Genomic DNA, 17,598 nt, shown 5'->3' on the forward strand with positions numbered 1-17,598 from the left:
AAGACTGAGATTTGGCCTGTGAGCACTGAAGAAATAATTGCTCCATTATATCTACTCTAGCCTTCATGAGCACTTACATTTCTTACTTATTATCTGCTTTGTAATTAGCTGTTCCCATAATAGAGTGTCCTGTGCTGAAAACTCCATTATTACTCTTGCTTTTCAACAGACTTAAGCATTTTTTTTTCTGCTGAGTTGCCTTTCTCACTAGTTTACTTTCTTTTGCAACATGTTTAATGGCCAATTACCATTTTTGCTTTAATCTTAATTGCAACACATTTGGAGACATGTGTCATTAAGACTGCAACAAATAAGTAGACATTTCCTCAGAACTGAATTTCAATTTTCCTCTACAATTACATATATTTGATTAAAAAGGTCATACCTATTAGCAGCATCTAGACCAAACACACACAGTGCATTTTTTAAATGAGTCATGTAGTCATTTGGATCAGAGGATAATTCTCTTTGCTCTATTAAAAACATACTAAGGAGCTTTTTGCTTTGTTTTATTTTATTTCATTTTATTATTATTATTTTTTTTTTTGTTAAGGAAAAAAGAAATATTAATATCAACTATTACAGGGGTATCACATATCAAATATACAATCTTAACCTGAAAGGGGCATTTTTATACTTTCTTCCTTGCTGAGCTGTCCTTGCAAATAGAAGACTGGCTTAGTATATGGGCCTCAGAAATGTTGGCAAAGTTGTTTGGGTCACCTTTTCCTTAAATCCCAGTGTAGAAAATGGGGGAAATTTGCAATTTTGTTGTGGGAATGCAAGATCTGTTCTCAGCTTCCAAACCTGTGTAAGAATAAAGTGCTCTGTTGAGATTGATATTATTTTCTGTAAAAATGAGCTAGTCTGAAAGCTGTAGTGGGGTCACCTTTTGCATGCTAAGGATGTTGAAAAGACACATGCCTGATACAGGGTATTCCCTCTTTGCTACACTTTCAGCAAAGACTGATGTCTAATAGTTATGACCAACTACACTGATGTGGCTGTGTAATACTTTAAAATGTTGGCAGTTCAAAGCTGGGAGCAGTGAACTTGCATTTATATCTATGGACCTAGCTGTTAGAAGGATATTAGAATTTGCTGCAAGGTTCTTGTAGAACACCAAAACCACTTAGGGCACCAGTGTATCTGAATACGGATGAAATGGCTAATGATGGGGCTGAAGCATCTGGAGGTACCTTGAAAGTAAATACGTAATACTAGAACAATTCAACAGGGTAAGAAAGATTCACCTACTGTGTAATTGGCCCATTTTACCAAGAAGTAGTAAATCAATGTTTACCAGTGGAGCATCTGACAACCTCTTCTGCTTGAATATCTTTGAACAGTTGATGAACTGTGAGCATTCCTCGCCTCTCCTTCATACAGCTGAGTAAGATCTAGGTAAAATCTATATACTGATGTGCCTCTAAAGCTTTAAGATATGAGAAGACTTTAAAATTATGAAAGCAAAATAAAGCTGCAGGAATCCAAAAAGACGGTTCTGATTTTGCCACCACAGATGGAAGAGTATAATGGGAATGTTTCATCCATATAACAAAATAAATAGCTTAAGACAAGAAAGGTACTTTGCTAACTTACAATGGAGACCAGCAAAGGACCATAAGAAATGGTAGTTTTGAGGTTTGGAAAAATATTGTTCAATTCCTTAGCATAAGAGAATGAGGAGTCTTTCTCTTTTTCACTGAAAAGTAAAGGACATGTTGATTTGAAAACATGATTTTTATTAGCTTGTGCTTCATATACTAATATACTAGTAATATACTAATAAACTACTAATATACATATACGAGCTTGTGCTACATAAATTAAATACTTTCAGGTCTGCATTTAGCATGCTTCCACATGTAGATGGAATTATAATATAGATAGATATTTTATATACAGATAGAATATGACAATGGTAGCTATGTAGTTTACTAGTTGCACTATTCTTGAATCGTGTTCGAATTTTTAATGGAACAAAACAGTATTTTCTTATAGAGACATGGGAGCTTTTACTCTACCTTCCATGAGACCGTTAGTACCCTTAAATGAGATGCAGCCTCACAATATGTTTCTCACACACTCTGCTCCCTTCTGAAGCACTTAATATCTATTCTATAATAACCGTGATTCTATTATAGAAAGGCTACAGTTGTACGATCAATATCATAATAGAAAAGTTATTATAATAACTCCCCAGCTAGGATACTACAATGGAATCAAGCTCATAAGAGGACTGAGAGGCCTGCTTAACACTGTGATAGATAAATTACTGCCAAAGACTATCAGTGATAGAGTATTGGCCAGAACTGTAGCTAAATACACTTCTGAGCGATCTGTCTCCTGTTGCTAACATTAAAATCTTTGATTTGTCCTGCAGCTAAATCAAGTTTTATCTTTCTACCTGCTCCCAGTTCCAATAGTAGAGGATGCAGCAGAAAAACAGCTTGTTTCTTAACTTCAGCATAACTTCAGAATGCCCTTCAAAAAAACCCTCCTATATACATGACTAAGTGTTGTACCTCAGATATGACAGAAAATGGGTGGGAGAGGAGACATTTTAGAAATATTTGCAGGGACTAATATGTTAGAACTGAACAGAAGCAGCTATACCAGATATGTACTTAGGTTAAATCTCTGTATGAAAAGAACATTATACTACAGTAGATGTAAGTGGCAGTGCGGTAAACAGCCCTCCAGGATGTTCTGTCATATCTGGAATTTCTGTATTTCTTCAGTTTTCTTTCGAAAAATGCATATAGATGGACTGCTAGTAGCCTCAAGCTGTGTTCAGCAGAACATTTGGAAAACATGAAACAGCAATTTCAGTGGCAGTAATTCCAATGAAATATTAGAATATATAGAAAGATCAGTGATCTACACTAGCTGTGGGAAAATCCTCTGCCAGGTGAACATTGATGGAGAGGGGTGTATTAGTTCTGTCACTGTTACAGTTACAGCAACTTCTCCAGTGCTGACCATGCATTGATTTTACCACAGAACTTGGGTTTTCCAAAGTGGTTTGTGACCACAGGAAAACATCCTGCTCACATCAAGCTTGTACAGTTCATTTGCACAGCCTGGACTGTCAGACGTTTGAAGAAAATTCGAGATATGTACCACTGCCCAAGCATCATTGTTCTTAAAAGATTTGGATGTCTTCCAGTGTTCTATAGAAGCGAGTGGAATGAGCTAAAATATTTTGTCAAAGTAGACAAATCCATGCTTTAAAAAGCATACAAGAATAATATATATATATTATATATAGTATAGTATAGTATACAATAGTATTTTAATGAATTTTATGATGAATTTTCATACTCACCTGAGACTAATGTGAAATTCATTAAAATCTGAAAGTGTATATTCAGGATATCAAAAAAGTTTGCAGCACAGAAATGAGAAGTAGCTATGCTTGTCCTCAGAAGAATAGGAAATGGAAAAAAAGCAATAATAATAATAATAATAAAAAAATCTGTTCTCTGTTTAGCAAGAGGAAATGAAGTGAAAGAAAAAGAAAAAAGGAAAAATAAAAACTTTCTTCTTGCAATTTAGCATAGTCTCTTTTTTCACAATAAATAAGGTTAGTAAGGGAAATCAGGGACAAATAAATGTATGCAAACCACTATCTATAGATTGAATCCATTTCTATATTAATCTGAAAGGCTACCTTCTGTATGAATGCACCTGGAATGTCCAAATCATGCTCTGAATTCCTTAATTCTATGTTCTGTATAGTAGAGGGTTGCTGAACACATTCCGAAGTGGTGTATGTTCTTCTCTATAGTGCTGCATACCCTTTAAATCTGATTTTGTAACTGAAGAACAAAATCTTTACAATGTATTAGGTATATACAACTTCAAGTTTCTTTCCAAGTAAATGACAGTATTCGTAACACAGCATGTATGCTTTGAGAAAACACTGAGAAAAACAGATCAAGAACTTCTGTGAAAATATTCAAAACTAGAACAGATATTTCTATATTACTTTTATCGTGTATTTGCTTTCTTAATAAAACAATTCTGTAACCTGTAATTAGTACACACAAAGCTATTCATCACAGAAACCTGAATATTTCCACACAATTAGAAAACATAGTTTAACTTTCCATTATTTATGTTGGCTTACTGTGAGTCAGTTAAAGACTACTTCTACAGCTGTTTAATACTAAATAAACATGGTAGGAGAACGAGGTAGAGTTTTCTTATGAATCTAAATCTGATTTTATTTATACCATCATAAAACTAGGTAATATCAGTGTAAGAATTTGATTTGAAATGGTGCTGAGTAAGCCTGTAAAGAACTAAACAGTCTCAAAAATCCTTTTTTTCAACAATCCTATGGATTCTAAGCATCTTATACCAAGAGCGTTATGTTTTCAGAGGATCTCAGTTACCATTAATGTAATCCCCTTGCCAGAGAAGTTTAACCTTACCAATGAAAGCATTAGAAAATGTGAGCTTCTTGAAGGGTGATTACAGAAACAGTGACTTTCTGAAATTTTAATCATTTACTTAAATATCTAAATGAATACTGAAGTCTCCTGAAAAATCTGTCTCCTTGTGAAGCGAACACTTAAGAGACCACTATTTGTAACCATGTGTGAAAATGATTCCACATCTTCCTATGCAGAGACAATTCTGAAACTGCACTACACAATTACTTGTTATTTTACTAGATTTTATTCAGCAGAACATAAATTAAAACTAATAAAGATGACAAACTAGACTTTGACCATTAACTAAAATAATAAGAACAAACATTAGAGCTCCCTCTTTCTCATGAATGATGAATTTAATGCAACCATCTCCCCTAAAGGGGAAAAACCCTGCTGTCTCAACATACCAAGAAAATTGTCTTTTTAATGATTATTCTGGAATCCTAAGTATGTATCATTATATTGAACTGCAGGAGGAAAAATGTGTTTATATTTAATTTATAAATCAACAAATGCCTTTAATGGAAATTATCAGTTAAACTAGATTTGCTCAAGAACACTGCACAATTTGTTATTTTAAATTATTTTAGCAGTGCATGTTTAAAATTACCACCCCCACTCCCCTCCCCACCCCCCCCAATTTCTATGAAAAAGGTCACAATAAAGCTTGCATTTTAAGTATTTCTTTAAGGCATCAACAGAAATAACCACACATGATTTATGGATTCCAAGATAACTATAGATTGTTTTCTGAGAATGAAAACATAATTTAGAGAATGTCATGACCAATCAAATTAGAGAGAAAAACGTTTAGAACAATTGTGATGGCTGTTCTATGGACATATGCCTCACATTTTGTAAATAATCTTATTTGTTAACAAACTGATTTTATAGTATCCATTCTGATTAATAATTAAACAGTTCTAGTAGATGTATAAATAAAGTTTACTTCACATTACTTGCAGCCTAGGGCATAATTGGCTGGTCACTTTAAGAGCTTCACTTGAGAAAATGAAGGACTAATAATGCTGTAGGAAGAATGAAATGAGTTCAGACAATTGACAGAAATGCTTTCTAAAGTTAATTATGTTTGCTTTCCCTTCTCCCTTGGTGTTCATTACCTTTAAATGGAGCCACACATTGGCAGAAGTAATTACCAGGTTGGTCAATGCAGGTGGCTCCATTCTTGCAGGGAAATGAAGCACACTCATCTCTATCTGTTTCGCATCTTGCACCTTTGAAAAGACAAAAGATTTGAACATTAAGTGAGACAATCAGCTGCCGATTTCTAATTCATTTGCACCACAAGGATCTCAAGTAACTTGTGAGAAGAAACTGATATAAATCAGCTAAATAAAGATCCATATATACAAATGTGAGCATCCATTTAATTCTTCTCACCACAAATATATCACAACTTATTTCTGAGTTGCTAAATGGTAACTAATCTTCCTGATATGCAGACTAATTTATCTTGTGGTGTTTAGTTTACAGATGGAGTCAGTGTTCCAGTTTGTTGGGATGCAAATGAAACATTAGACCAGGGCAGATAAGGAGAAATGAGAAGGAAATACAAGCAAATTAGCCAATGATATCTTAATGAATGTTTTGTGATCTACCTCTTTGCAGAAAACACGATTGACTGCTGACAGGACTCACCAGTAAAGCCCGGTAGACAGATACATTCATAGCCACCAATAAGGTCTTCACATGTTGCATTATGAAGACATGGAGAAGAGTGACATTCATTTATATTTGTTTCACAGGTTGTGCCTATAAATATACAGTCAGGCATAGAGAAGAAGTTATTGTATAACATATAATAAAATAACAATTATTTTAATTGAATATAACTCACATAGTGAAATATATTTGACAGCCTTCAAGATTTGTAGCCTTCATATTCAGATTTGGTCACTTAAGACAGTATGTTGAGAATTTTAATGTTTAAGCTATTCACTCATTTTCCAAAAATATGAAAAGCACAGTCTTAGCAGTCACTGAATAAATTTCTTGGGCCTAAAGCAGGTAATTTCCATATTATATCAATATAGAAGAATAGAAAGCAAATTACGTTAAATATAATAAACAGCGTTGCAATGATATGAGAGGAAATCTTCCATGTGTAAGTACAGAAGATATACTTATGGGAAATGGAAGAAGACATGTAATGTAGAGAACATGTAATGTAGAGAACACCATTTAGTCTAGACTATAGCTAACATAACATAGTTTCTTAGGATACACAAAGACTATCAAGAATATATCACATAATAAGTGAATTCACTAATAATTTTTTATCATTTGAAGATTTGAAGAATAAATGAAAAATTACAGCAAATTGCAAGATTTGGGAAGTTCAAAGAATTTTTATAAACAAAAATTCAGGCTATAGTTGATCTGAATATAACTAGCAGTAGAGATGTAGTAATTTGCCCTGTGACATTTGAATTGTACATTGCTTTGAATTTCAATGATTACAAGTCAATGTTGTTTAAAAGATGATGCACTAAAAAAAAAAAAAAGGATGCACTTTAAATTCCTAATCTGAGCTGGAAGCAAAGAATAACTGCAGATAGTTATCAAAGTGATTACATTTCTCATATGAATCATACAAATGTGCCAAGAACAAAACCTTTCCCACATAGCTTTTTTCTCTGATTCTATTATATTAAATCTGCCAACAGTTTAAAGAGCTTATCGAAAACAATATATGCTTTTGCAAAATTTCATTGAACCCAGCTGATCTATTTTCAATAGCTAACAACCAGCCAACAGAAAACACCTATTTCCATGCTGTCAAGAAAACAAAGTAAATAACTTTTGTTAAGATGTACTTACATCTTAAAGACTGTAGTCTTTTTTTTTTTTCTATAATATTCTTTTTCATTCATTTCTTGTTGAGAACTGATGTACCTAATTTACTTTGTTTAGAACTTTAGATGACACTAAAATAAGTCTGCATGTATCTCATCTGATACATTAAAAAATTGGTGTGAAACTCAAAGTAAACATTTGTGAAATAATAGTTCTGTGGATTTTTAATACCTTGAAATCCATCCTGACAGACACAACTGAAGGCATTCAGATGATCAACACAAGTGGCTCCACTGTGACAGGGATCACTAAGACACTCATCCACCTCAATCTCACAGTTATTACCTGGAAACACGAAGGATTCACTTTATTAGGAACATGCCACTGGTGAGTCACCAGTTGTGAGAAGCAACAACAAAATGAAATAACTGAGATTAGTTACATACAACTTTTACCAATGATCCAAAAATTGCCCTCAGGGAATTTATTTCTCAACAATGCTAAACAAAGACATGATGGAAAATTTATAGATTCATTTATAGACCTACTCAAATATTTGCATCTTTTCATATTTTAAGGGCAATGAAGTTTTGAGTTTTCCTGAAACATCATGGAAGCGTAAGTTGGTTTCTAACACCATATATCAGAGTCTTTTTTTCTATAATATTCTTTTTCGTCTATTTATTAAGTTATGCAGTTTTTATGAAGATTTCCATGGGAAATAAAATGAAAGGGAGAAATTATAGATACTGATTTCTTGTTGAGACGTGATGTACCTAATATTTTTCCGGCCTGCAAGGTAGAAAAAGCTCAGAAAATATTTATTTGCAAATTATATATGACATCCAAATAGATGATAATAGCTAAAAAGTTCATGATTATTTCTGAGGGGTTTTGTGTTTTATTTGCCCACGGAAAAAGTATAAACTAAAAATACTAATCTAATATTATGTAGATGTGAGTATAAGACTTCAAAACAAAACAAAACAAAAACAACAAAATATTTCAATAAAATAATATGTCATCACAACTTTATTATAAATAACACAGGACAATTTTATTTAATATTTTGATAATAAAATGAACCAACCATACATAGCAGCAAGATATAGCATTTTGTTATGTTACAGACAGTAATACTGCTGTTATTAAATTACAGGTTGTTTCATCTAAATGGATGCCTACATTAGGATGCAGAGCAGCAATTTAAGAGGTATGGTGGACATAACTGAGTCTACTCGAGACCTGAATCCCTCTGTTCGCCCGTGTCCTCCTTGACTACAGAGACTCTAGAGTCAGCCTGTTTCTGATTTAAAAGCCAAGTCAAAGTCCCTGCAGTCCAGATGAATCTGGACTGCAGAGCTGACCTACTGAACAGGGAAATCCTGCTGTGTTTGATCTGAGTCTCTGTCTAGAAGTGTTCTTTTTTGTTTGTTTGCTTTACAATGCAATCTGGAATTATAAAGACAACATGCTGACATATCCAAACTACTTTTGATTTAGTCATACCCAGTACTGATGACAATGACCAGCAGGATAGATTTAAACGTGAGTAGTTAAGCCTGCCCAGAATATTGCATGGATATTTGACAGTTGAGGTCCTTGTTACTGCAGCTTTATTGTTACAGGAAGCACAAACAAATAAATTAAGGCCAGCTTGCATATGGCTACAGGAGCTGCAATCATATCAGCATAAGTCAGACACCCTGTCTAAAGTAGCATAAAGTAAGAGTGGCTGAAAGAGTCCCTCATAGTTAGTAATTTTTACAATGGAATACTCATGTGCTGGAAAACAAAAACTGCTTCTGCCTGACTCAGAAACACTGCTAAATTATATTAATTACTACTTTTGAATAATGTTGTTTTCTGTGGTTTAAGACTGACTTAAACAGATGTTAAACAATACTTTCTGTTGAACCCACCTATAAAACCAGGTGCACAGAAACAAAGATAGCCATCAAATATGTCTTTACAGATGCTGGAGGCTCCACATGGTTGTGACAAGCAGGCAGTAATATTTGCTTCACAAAACTGACCAGTAAAACCTGATGAAAAATAAAGCAGAAGACAAAGACTTTATTATGAGAGTTAGTACAAGAAAACAGGCAAGTGAGAGAGAAATTTTGCTAAGTACTTTTGTGTTCTTTTATTTCAAAAGTTTGTTTAGAACAGAGAAAAATATCCCAGTTTCTTTTAAAGCTTGTTTTGTATACAAACCAATTCTAAATTAAACAAAAGAACTCTATGATAAAGCCATACTAGAAATGATCAAAACCATTTATGACACAACAGGCCTTGAAGAGAATTTGACAGAATGACAATTTGTTAAAGTAGTTTTATACACATATTTCTAGTTTTACTGAAATAGTGGTAAGCGCACTGTTGATGAATGCTTTCTCATTTTTAGTGTAGCACTCTGTACTGTCTTTAAGAAAAAGTGAAAAAAGAAAATTGTCCTAATAAGAAACCTAATTTTGTGAAACACTGAATATCCTAGTTTCTTGTTGAGGGCTACATAGGCACAACATTTAAAAAAGAAAACCAAAGATAAAATTTGAATCAAAATTTTACACTTAGGGTATTGGCACATTGGCAATGGTATTAGAGTTTCTGAAACCGTCAACCAGGAAGAAAATCAGAGATGGCTGAGAGATGACAGCATCTTTATTTTAGAATGTTCTCAATAAATAGTTGAAAGTTAACACACTTTCACTGAGAAATGTTTTCAATTATAGATAATTTCGAAGTAGTTGATATAAATCAATTAAAATATCAAGCATTATGTGTGGAGCTAGGATCCAAGTGCTCGGTATAAATGCCGAATTTCAAACTTCAGACATTTTTGTTGTAACTTATGTCAGAAAAAAAATACTATCTGTGAATAAAAGAAGTGTAAGTTTTCTGTTTTCTTATTAACAGAACACCGAAAAAGTTTCTAAAGGTTTTTAGATTCTTGAAAAAATAATGTTTCAGCAAAGATCAAAAGAGACTGGACCTATTTATTATAATTTAACAATTATAGCATAAAAAGCCACTAAAGACTTAAACCAGGGATTTGGTTCAGTGAGCTAAATATAATTAATTCAAATGTCTTGCAAGCTGGGATACCAAGTCTGGTTGAAAACCTGAACTTCACATTTCATTTTAAAATAGATTTATGATTGAATGTCCTGCTTCAGTAGCATAGGTTTTGCAATAAAAGATTCTAGTGTGCCAGTGAGTTGCCCTGTATCTAACCTTGAGTTCATCAACATTTTACACAACAATGAGAAAAAGAGAGAATCTTTGGTCAAAGGCATTCAAACAAATCTGTATTCCTACAGTATACTGTGTTAGCTTAAAATCTCAAAATAACCTTTTTTTTATTATTATTTTTTTTTAATAAGTGCAGATGCAGAGGAATCATATAATCATAGAATGGTTTGGGTTGGGTTGGAAGGGACATTAAAGGTCACCTAGTTCCACCCCCCTGCCATGGGCAGGGACACCTCCCACCAGACCAGGTTGCCCAAAGCCCCATCCAACCTGGCCTTGAGCACTGCCAGGGATGGGGCATCCACAGCTTCTCTGGGCAACCTGTGCCAGTGTCTCACCACCTTCAGAGTAAGGAACTTCTTCCTAATATCTAATCTAAATCTATCCTTTTTAATTTAAAGCCATTACTCCTTGTCCTGTCGATACACCCCTGGATGAAGAGTCCCTCCCTAGCTTTCCTATAGGCCCCCTTTAGGTACATGGAAGGCCACAAGAAGGTCTCCCTGGAACCTTCTCTTCTCCAGGCTGAACAGCCCCAGCACTCAGCCTGTCTTCATAGGAGAGGCCCTCCAGCCCCTTGATCATCTCTGTAGCCCTCCTCTGGACTCGCTCTAATAGGTCCATTTCCTTCTTGTGCTGGACATGTCCCAGAACTGAACACAGCCCTCCAGGTGGGGTCTCACAAGAGCAGAGCAGAGGGTGCGAATCACCTCCCTTGACCTGCTGGCCACGCTTCTTTTGATGAAGCCCAGGATAAGGTTGGCTTTCTGGGCTGCAAGTACACATTGCCGATTCATATCAAGCTTCTCATCAACCAGCACCTCAAGGTCCTTCTCATCAGGACTGATTTCAATCCATTCTCGACCCAGCCTGCATTTTGTAATAAATTATTACAAAATCTTAGAAGTTCATTCTTGCTTGGGCCTAGTTTAGTGTAGTCTTCAAATTAAAACATATGTAAAGCATGTCCTTAGGGCACTACTGAAGAGCTCCCAATCTAGAAGAATTTTTAGTTGTTGAACAGCTGGTTAGATGAGGTAAGACAGCAACTTCTGACCATCAGGGTAAATTGCTGAAACATACTGCACTTCAGAAATCCTGGCTTGTATAACAAGCCTTTGAGGCATAAATACAAGACAATGCATATTAAAACCGCCCTACACATTCAGTCATTTTGATTTTTAAATCAATAGATGCAGAAAGGTGTCTTCAAGCTATGTTTCTGCTCCATCCAAAACACCAGCTGTGCAATGTCCTCATAAAGCTGAAATTTTCCTCCCTGTTGATTGCTATTAAAAATTTAAGCATCTCTCTCACTTTTGCCTTTGTAAATAAATGTTAACGTCTGCTTATTGAACTACTACATAAAACATCAAAATTAAGATAAAGAAGTAAAATTGAAACATTAATCAGTAATGGTAATAGTTATGCACAGATATATGCACAACTGTTGTATGTGGTTAAGTGAGATTGACATCAAATTGGAGACAATGTAGAAAATCTAATGTGTTTTCTTTTACTTGACAAATTAAATATTCTTAATAACTTTAAAGATTGGAAAAAAGGATCATAACCTATGTATGCTTTCACTTCTGTGTTTTGAATCCATTAGCAGTGTTGTTGCATTGACAAATATATCTGAAGTTAATATACCAAGTTGAAAAACAAGGGGTGGTGGTTTCAGGGCCAAATTTTAATATTAAAAATATGGTTTTGTATAAAGTTTCTCAGCAAAACAGATTCAGTAGTATTACTTAAGAATATACTGTTTCCCATCAAAAGAAATGAGTAAGTGTCTTTTTCTAATACAGTTTCTTAAAAGACACTTCATGAATTAAGACAATGGAAATTTAGCAGCAAACTATTTAAAATATATATATTTTTGCAGATATGCTGCTTTTATATTCTTCAGACCTTTCTTTCTGACAAACCCAAATGTCTCACGAAAAAAGTGATTTTTAGCAGTCAGACTATGACATGTAAACTCCCTGGGGAGATCGCTGCATTGTGATCCATTCTGACATAGTCCAGCCACATTTACGAGAATTTCACTACATGGTTCCTTATGTTATGGATGGCAGGTACATCTGAGGCTGTTAGCTGGAACCTCACATTAAGGGTTATTGTCAGGGCCAGCAGGATTTGATGTGCATTCATTCACTCTTATTGAACAAGTATTACTTACGGTGAAAAAGTTTTATGATTACGGTTAAAATTATACTGGGGAAAAAAATTAAAGACTGGCAGGGACAAATGTCAGAATTTGTTTAATTATTTAAAACCCAAACAATATTTTCACTGTTATTAAGATCCTTACACACTAATGGGTTGCTAATTTCACTTTACTTACAGTCTTACACTGGATATTAATAACATACAAGCCATTTTATTTTTTTTTATTATTATTTTTTGAGATAGAAGTGATTGATACTGTTTTTGTCATGCAATACCTATCATAATTTTGCTGGGGTCCTCTAGAATTTCAAATATAAAAATGGTACATGTTGCTAAAATTATACAAAATGTAAAAAGTTCATAGCTGATATTAACATAGGTGAACAAAATAGAGAAGAAGTAATAAAAAGGAAAAATCACCTCTGGATGGAAAACAGAAAAAAAAAATGCTGCCGTTACCTAAGAAAATACAACAGTACTGTACTATGATCATCTGCACTAATAAATACATGTTATTGGTGTGTTGGAGTAACCAGCTGCAGCTATAAAAGACACAGTGTAAGATATAATTTCCTCTGCTGTATCCCTCTTGCATATATGGTTTCTGGAACTCAGAGATCAAAAACCACTAAGTAATTCTCAGTAAAGACAATGAGAACTTCAGTTAGGTTTCTGTAACATAACAGAATTCCTCTCTAAAAATTTTAGAAACGTCATATTCCAAAATTAAAGAGATTGAGAAATGATGCATATGTGACTTTGAGAAGGCTTTTGCATTCTTTGAAGACTGCTCATTATCACAAGCAGACTTGTGATTTTACAACAGCTGAAATCTTGGAAATGGTACTGTGTTCCTGTGAGAAGTTCAGGTGTCATTTAATTTCCCAGTCTGTCTCAGGGACAAGCCAAAACTTGTGTTTATGTACACATAATCTAAAAAGAAGTTAAAACACCTTGTAAGAATACGTTTTTATGAGTATTTAGGGTGTTTGTACATCAATTTCTTACCTAAGTATTCCATTCCTTGGATAAATAGATAAATATTCTAAGGAAAAATAATTTCAACAGATTTACAATTCTATATCATTAGAATCATAGAGTCATAGAATCATTTATGTTGGAAATGACCTCCAAGATCATCAAGTCCAACTGTTAACATAGCACTACCAAGTTTACAATTAAACCAGTAAACCACCTAAGCACCACATTTACATGTCTTTTAAATACCTCCAGGGGCGGTGACTCAACCGCTTCCCTGGGCAGCCTGTTCCAATACTACACAACCCTTTTGGTGAAGATTTTTTTCTCGACACATCCAATCTAGACCTCCCCTGGCACAACTTGAGGCCATTTCCTCTTGTCTTATCATTTGGTGCTTGGGAGAACAGACCAATCCGCACCTCGGTACAACCTTCTTTGAGGTGGTGGTAGAGAGCAATGAGGTCTTCCCTGAGCCTCATTTTCTCTAGGCTAAACAACCCCAGTTCCCTCAGCCACTCCTTGCAAGACTTGTTCTCTAGACCCTTCAGTGGCTTCGTTGTGCTTCTCTGGACATGTTCTAGCATCTCACTGTCCTTCTTGTAGTGAGGGGCCCCAAGCTGAACACATCATTTGAGGTGTGGCCTCACCAGAGCTGAGTACAGGGGGACAATCACTGCCCTAGTCCTCCTGGCCACACTGTTTCTGATACAAGCCAAGATGCTGTTGGCCTTCTTGGCCACCCAAGCACACTGCTGGCTCATATTCACCTGGCTATTGACCAATACCCCCAGGTTCTTTTCTGCTGGGAATGGCAGAAGGTTTGAAGTGAAGTATTTCAACAGTTTTAAATCTCTTGCAAAGGTTTCTTGACTAAGTAGTAAGTTAAAAAATAAATGTCGTAGACCAATAGTCATTTCTATCCCATCTTTTCTGATGAAATAACATTTTATCAGATATTCCTCAAAAAGCTTTCCTGGCAGCTGAAAAATCATCACTACAGCTTGCTTTAAATTTAATATCACAATTTTCTGACAGGAAGACTGAAAAGATATTTTTACAGCACAAACTAACATACATCATTTAAGATTAATTTAATCTGGAGAGGAATCTTAGATAGAAGTCCACCTTCTGCTGACCATTCACTTCCTTTGGTATCAAAAAATACATGTACATATACCATAAACACTAATGCGACAATGATGTCAAGATGGTGTATCTCTCACAGGCAACAACCAGAGATTCCATCTAGGCACCAGATACAGAAACTGTGACTTTTTTGCCTCAGTCTTCACTAGCAAGAGCTCTAGCCACATAGCCTGGGCCTTAAAAGGAGAAGGCAGGGACCGGAAGAATGATGAACCACCCACTGTAGGAGAAGATCAGGTTTGAGACTAGCTAAGGAGCCCAAGGTGCACAAGTCCATGGGACCTGATGAGATACATCCATGGGTCCTTAGGGAACAGTCGGATATAGTTGCTAAGCCACTATCCATCGTATTTGAGAAGTCGTGGCAGTCCAGTGAAATTCCTGCTGACTGGAAGAGGGGAAACATAACCCCCATTTTTAAAAAGGAAAAAAATGTAGAACCAGGGAACTAGAGGCCAGTCAGTCTCACCTCTGTGCCTGCCAAGATCATGGAGCAGATCCTCTTGGAAACTATGCTAAGGCACATGGAAAATAAGGAGGTGATTGGTGACAGCCAACAAGGCTTCACTAAGGGCAGATTGTGCCTGACAAATCTGGTGGCCTTCTATGATGGGGTTATAACATTGCTGGATAGGGGAAGAGCAGCTGACATCATTTATGTGGATTTGTGGAAAGCATTTGACACTGTCCCTCATGATATCCTTGTCTGTAAATTGGAGAGACGTGGATTTGATGGATGGACCACTCAGTGGGTAAGGAATTGGCTGGATGGTTGCACTCAAATAGTTGTGGTCAATGGCTCAATGTCCAAATGGAGATCAGTAATGATTGGTGTTCCTTGGGGTTCAGCATTGAGACCAGCACTGTTTAACACCTTTGTTGGTGACATGGACAGTGAAATTGAGTGCACCCTCAGTAAGTTTGCTGATGGCACCAGCTGTGACATGCTGGAGGGAAGGAATGCCAACCAGAGGGACTTTGACGGGCTTGAGAGATGGGCCTGTGGGAACCTCACAAAGTTCAATGAGGCTGAGTGCAAGGTCCTGTACATGGGCTGGGGAAATCCCAAGCACAAATACAGGCTGGGTGGAGAATGGATTGAAATCAGCCCCAATGAGAAGGACTTGGAGGTGTTGGTTCTTCACACATTTTGCTCTTGAGAAATCCACGTTGCCTAATGACCAATTGTTATCCTTTTGTTATTTTCAAGTGCTAAAAATGCAGTTCATCTTTACGTCTTGTCTATTTTCTTTTTTTTGGGGATAAGAATTCAAGTTAAACCTGACAGTTCTGTAATTCACCTCTGCTCATTTCTACTCTTCTGTTACTTGACCTATCCACAAGAACAAAACACTGAAATTGCTCCGAATCTTTTCTAAATAGCATGCTGGAGTTGTGGCCAAACAGACTTTAAAGTATACATTTTTATCTAAGTGTTTTCTAGGTTATTCTTTTTTTTTTTTTTTCTTATCTTTAAAGATCTTTCTTGTGGACTGTTCACTGTGATTGATTGTTTTTTTTTTTTTTTACTTTATACAGAAGGGATGTTGAAAACTTCTTGTCATAATATGTCAACAACTTTGTCTCTTTCTCTAGGAAACAAAACTTTCTTATCTCTTATAAAGAATTGCCCAAATATCAGATATAGATTTCCTCCTATCATTTTTTATTTTCAGGTTACTTCATCTCTTAGATATAGAGCAAAACAGAAGAACAAGAGTTAATTATCTAGAAATTTCTTTCAAGATATGTGACTCTATAAACTCTGCTGTTAGTGATCTTCAAATTTCTCTGTAGATCTCTGACCTTTCTGTTACTCTTTCTCTTTATTCTCCCCTGTCTAGAATTTCCTTCTGCTAGTCAGGGCTAATGAGTGCATCCCTTACCTCTCTCTTAGCAGCCTGACTTGAATGACTGTTTCTACTGCTTTGGACAAACTGGATCTTAAGCCATAAAATTTAATAAGATGTAAGAAAACCATTGTTCTACAATACTTTTCTTTCAACACTGCCCCCCCCCCCCCCAACCAGGGTAGAGACAAAGGCCAAATACAGCTTCCAGTACTCTAGGAACATTTTTGTCAGTTCCAGTAAAAGATGGATTAGACCTAGAGAAAAAAGGATTAAGTAAGAACAGAGGTGTACTCTATACATCTTACAGAAATACACCAGAAGACTTACAGCTATTACAACAGAAGTTTGATTACTATAGCACAGCAGGCAACTCCAGTTTCTCTTTTATTTACGCTAAGAAGTCACAGAATAACATTTTATTCTGACTGTGCTTGCTGCCTTGGAATGTGTCAGACTATATCTTATCATTTTATGGTATGATGTATTAGAACAGGACCTAATGCCATTTTACAGCTGCAGAATAACTTAGACGAAGAAAAGGAAAAGAAAAGCCTTATGAAATAATAGCAGTTATCCGTTTTCATTTTACAAGATGGACTTCTAAGAGGTCAGTGTTTGTGGCTTTGTTTGGAAGGATGACAAGACATACTTAGAAGGTAATGTATATCACTGTACATATCTTGTTTCTTATTAGCAATAGGTAATTTATTACCCTTTCCTAGCTTATCTGTTCTAATAACTTATATAAGAACCTCAGACATTTATACATTCCTTTGTGCATAAGAAAAAAAATGAGACTAAGAAGTTGCCTAACAGTAATAGCTTTGATCTTTCCGTATAATTTTATATTGCATTGTCAGAGATAAGTATAATATAACACTTCACAAAAATTCAGCAGATAAGTAAAGATGAATTCTTGAGACATA

At 35.3% G+C, this 17,598-nt stretch overlaps 1 protein-coding gene across 1 annotated transcript in view; it reads right to left on the reverse strand.

Moving 5' to 3' along the window:
- EYS (eyes shut homolog) overlaps positions 1-17,598 on the reverse strand; it is a 728,533-nt gene that overhangs the window by 576,024 nt on the left and 134,911 nt on the right. Inside the window, exons 5-8 of the mRNA XM_035543068.2 lie at positions 9,185-9,307; positions 7,494-7,607; positions 6,105-6,218; positions 5,567-5,680 (exon numbers count right to left, since the gene is read on the reverse strand). Coding sequence (XP_035398961.2) covers positions 5,567-5,680; positions 6,105-6,218; positions 7,494-7,607; positions 9,185-9,307 — 465 coding nt within the window. The remainder of the gene's footprint in view (positions 1-5,566; positions 5,681-6,104; positions 6,219-7,493; positions 7,608-9,184; positions 9,308-17,598) is intronic.

This window comes from Cygnus atratus, chromosome 3 (genome assembly GCF_013377495.2).
Source record: "Cygnus atratus isolate AKBS03 ecotype Queensland, Australia chromosome 3, CAtr_DNAZoo_HiC_assembly, whole genome shotgun sequence".
Taxonomy (NCBI): domain Eukaryota; kingdom Metazoa; phylum Chordata; class Aves; order Anseriformes; family Anatidae; genus Cygnus; species Cygnus atratus.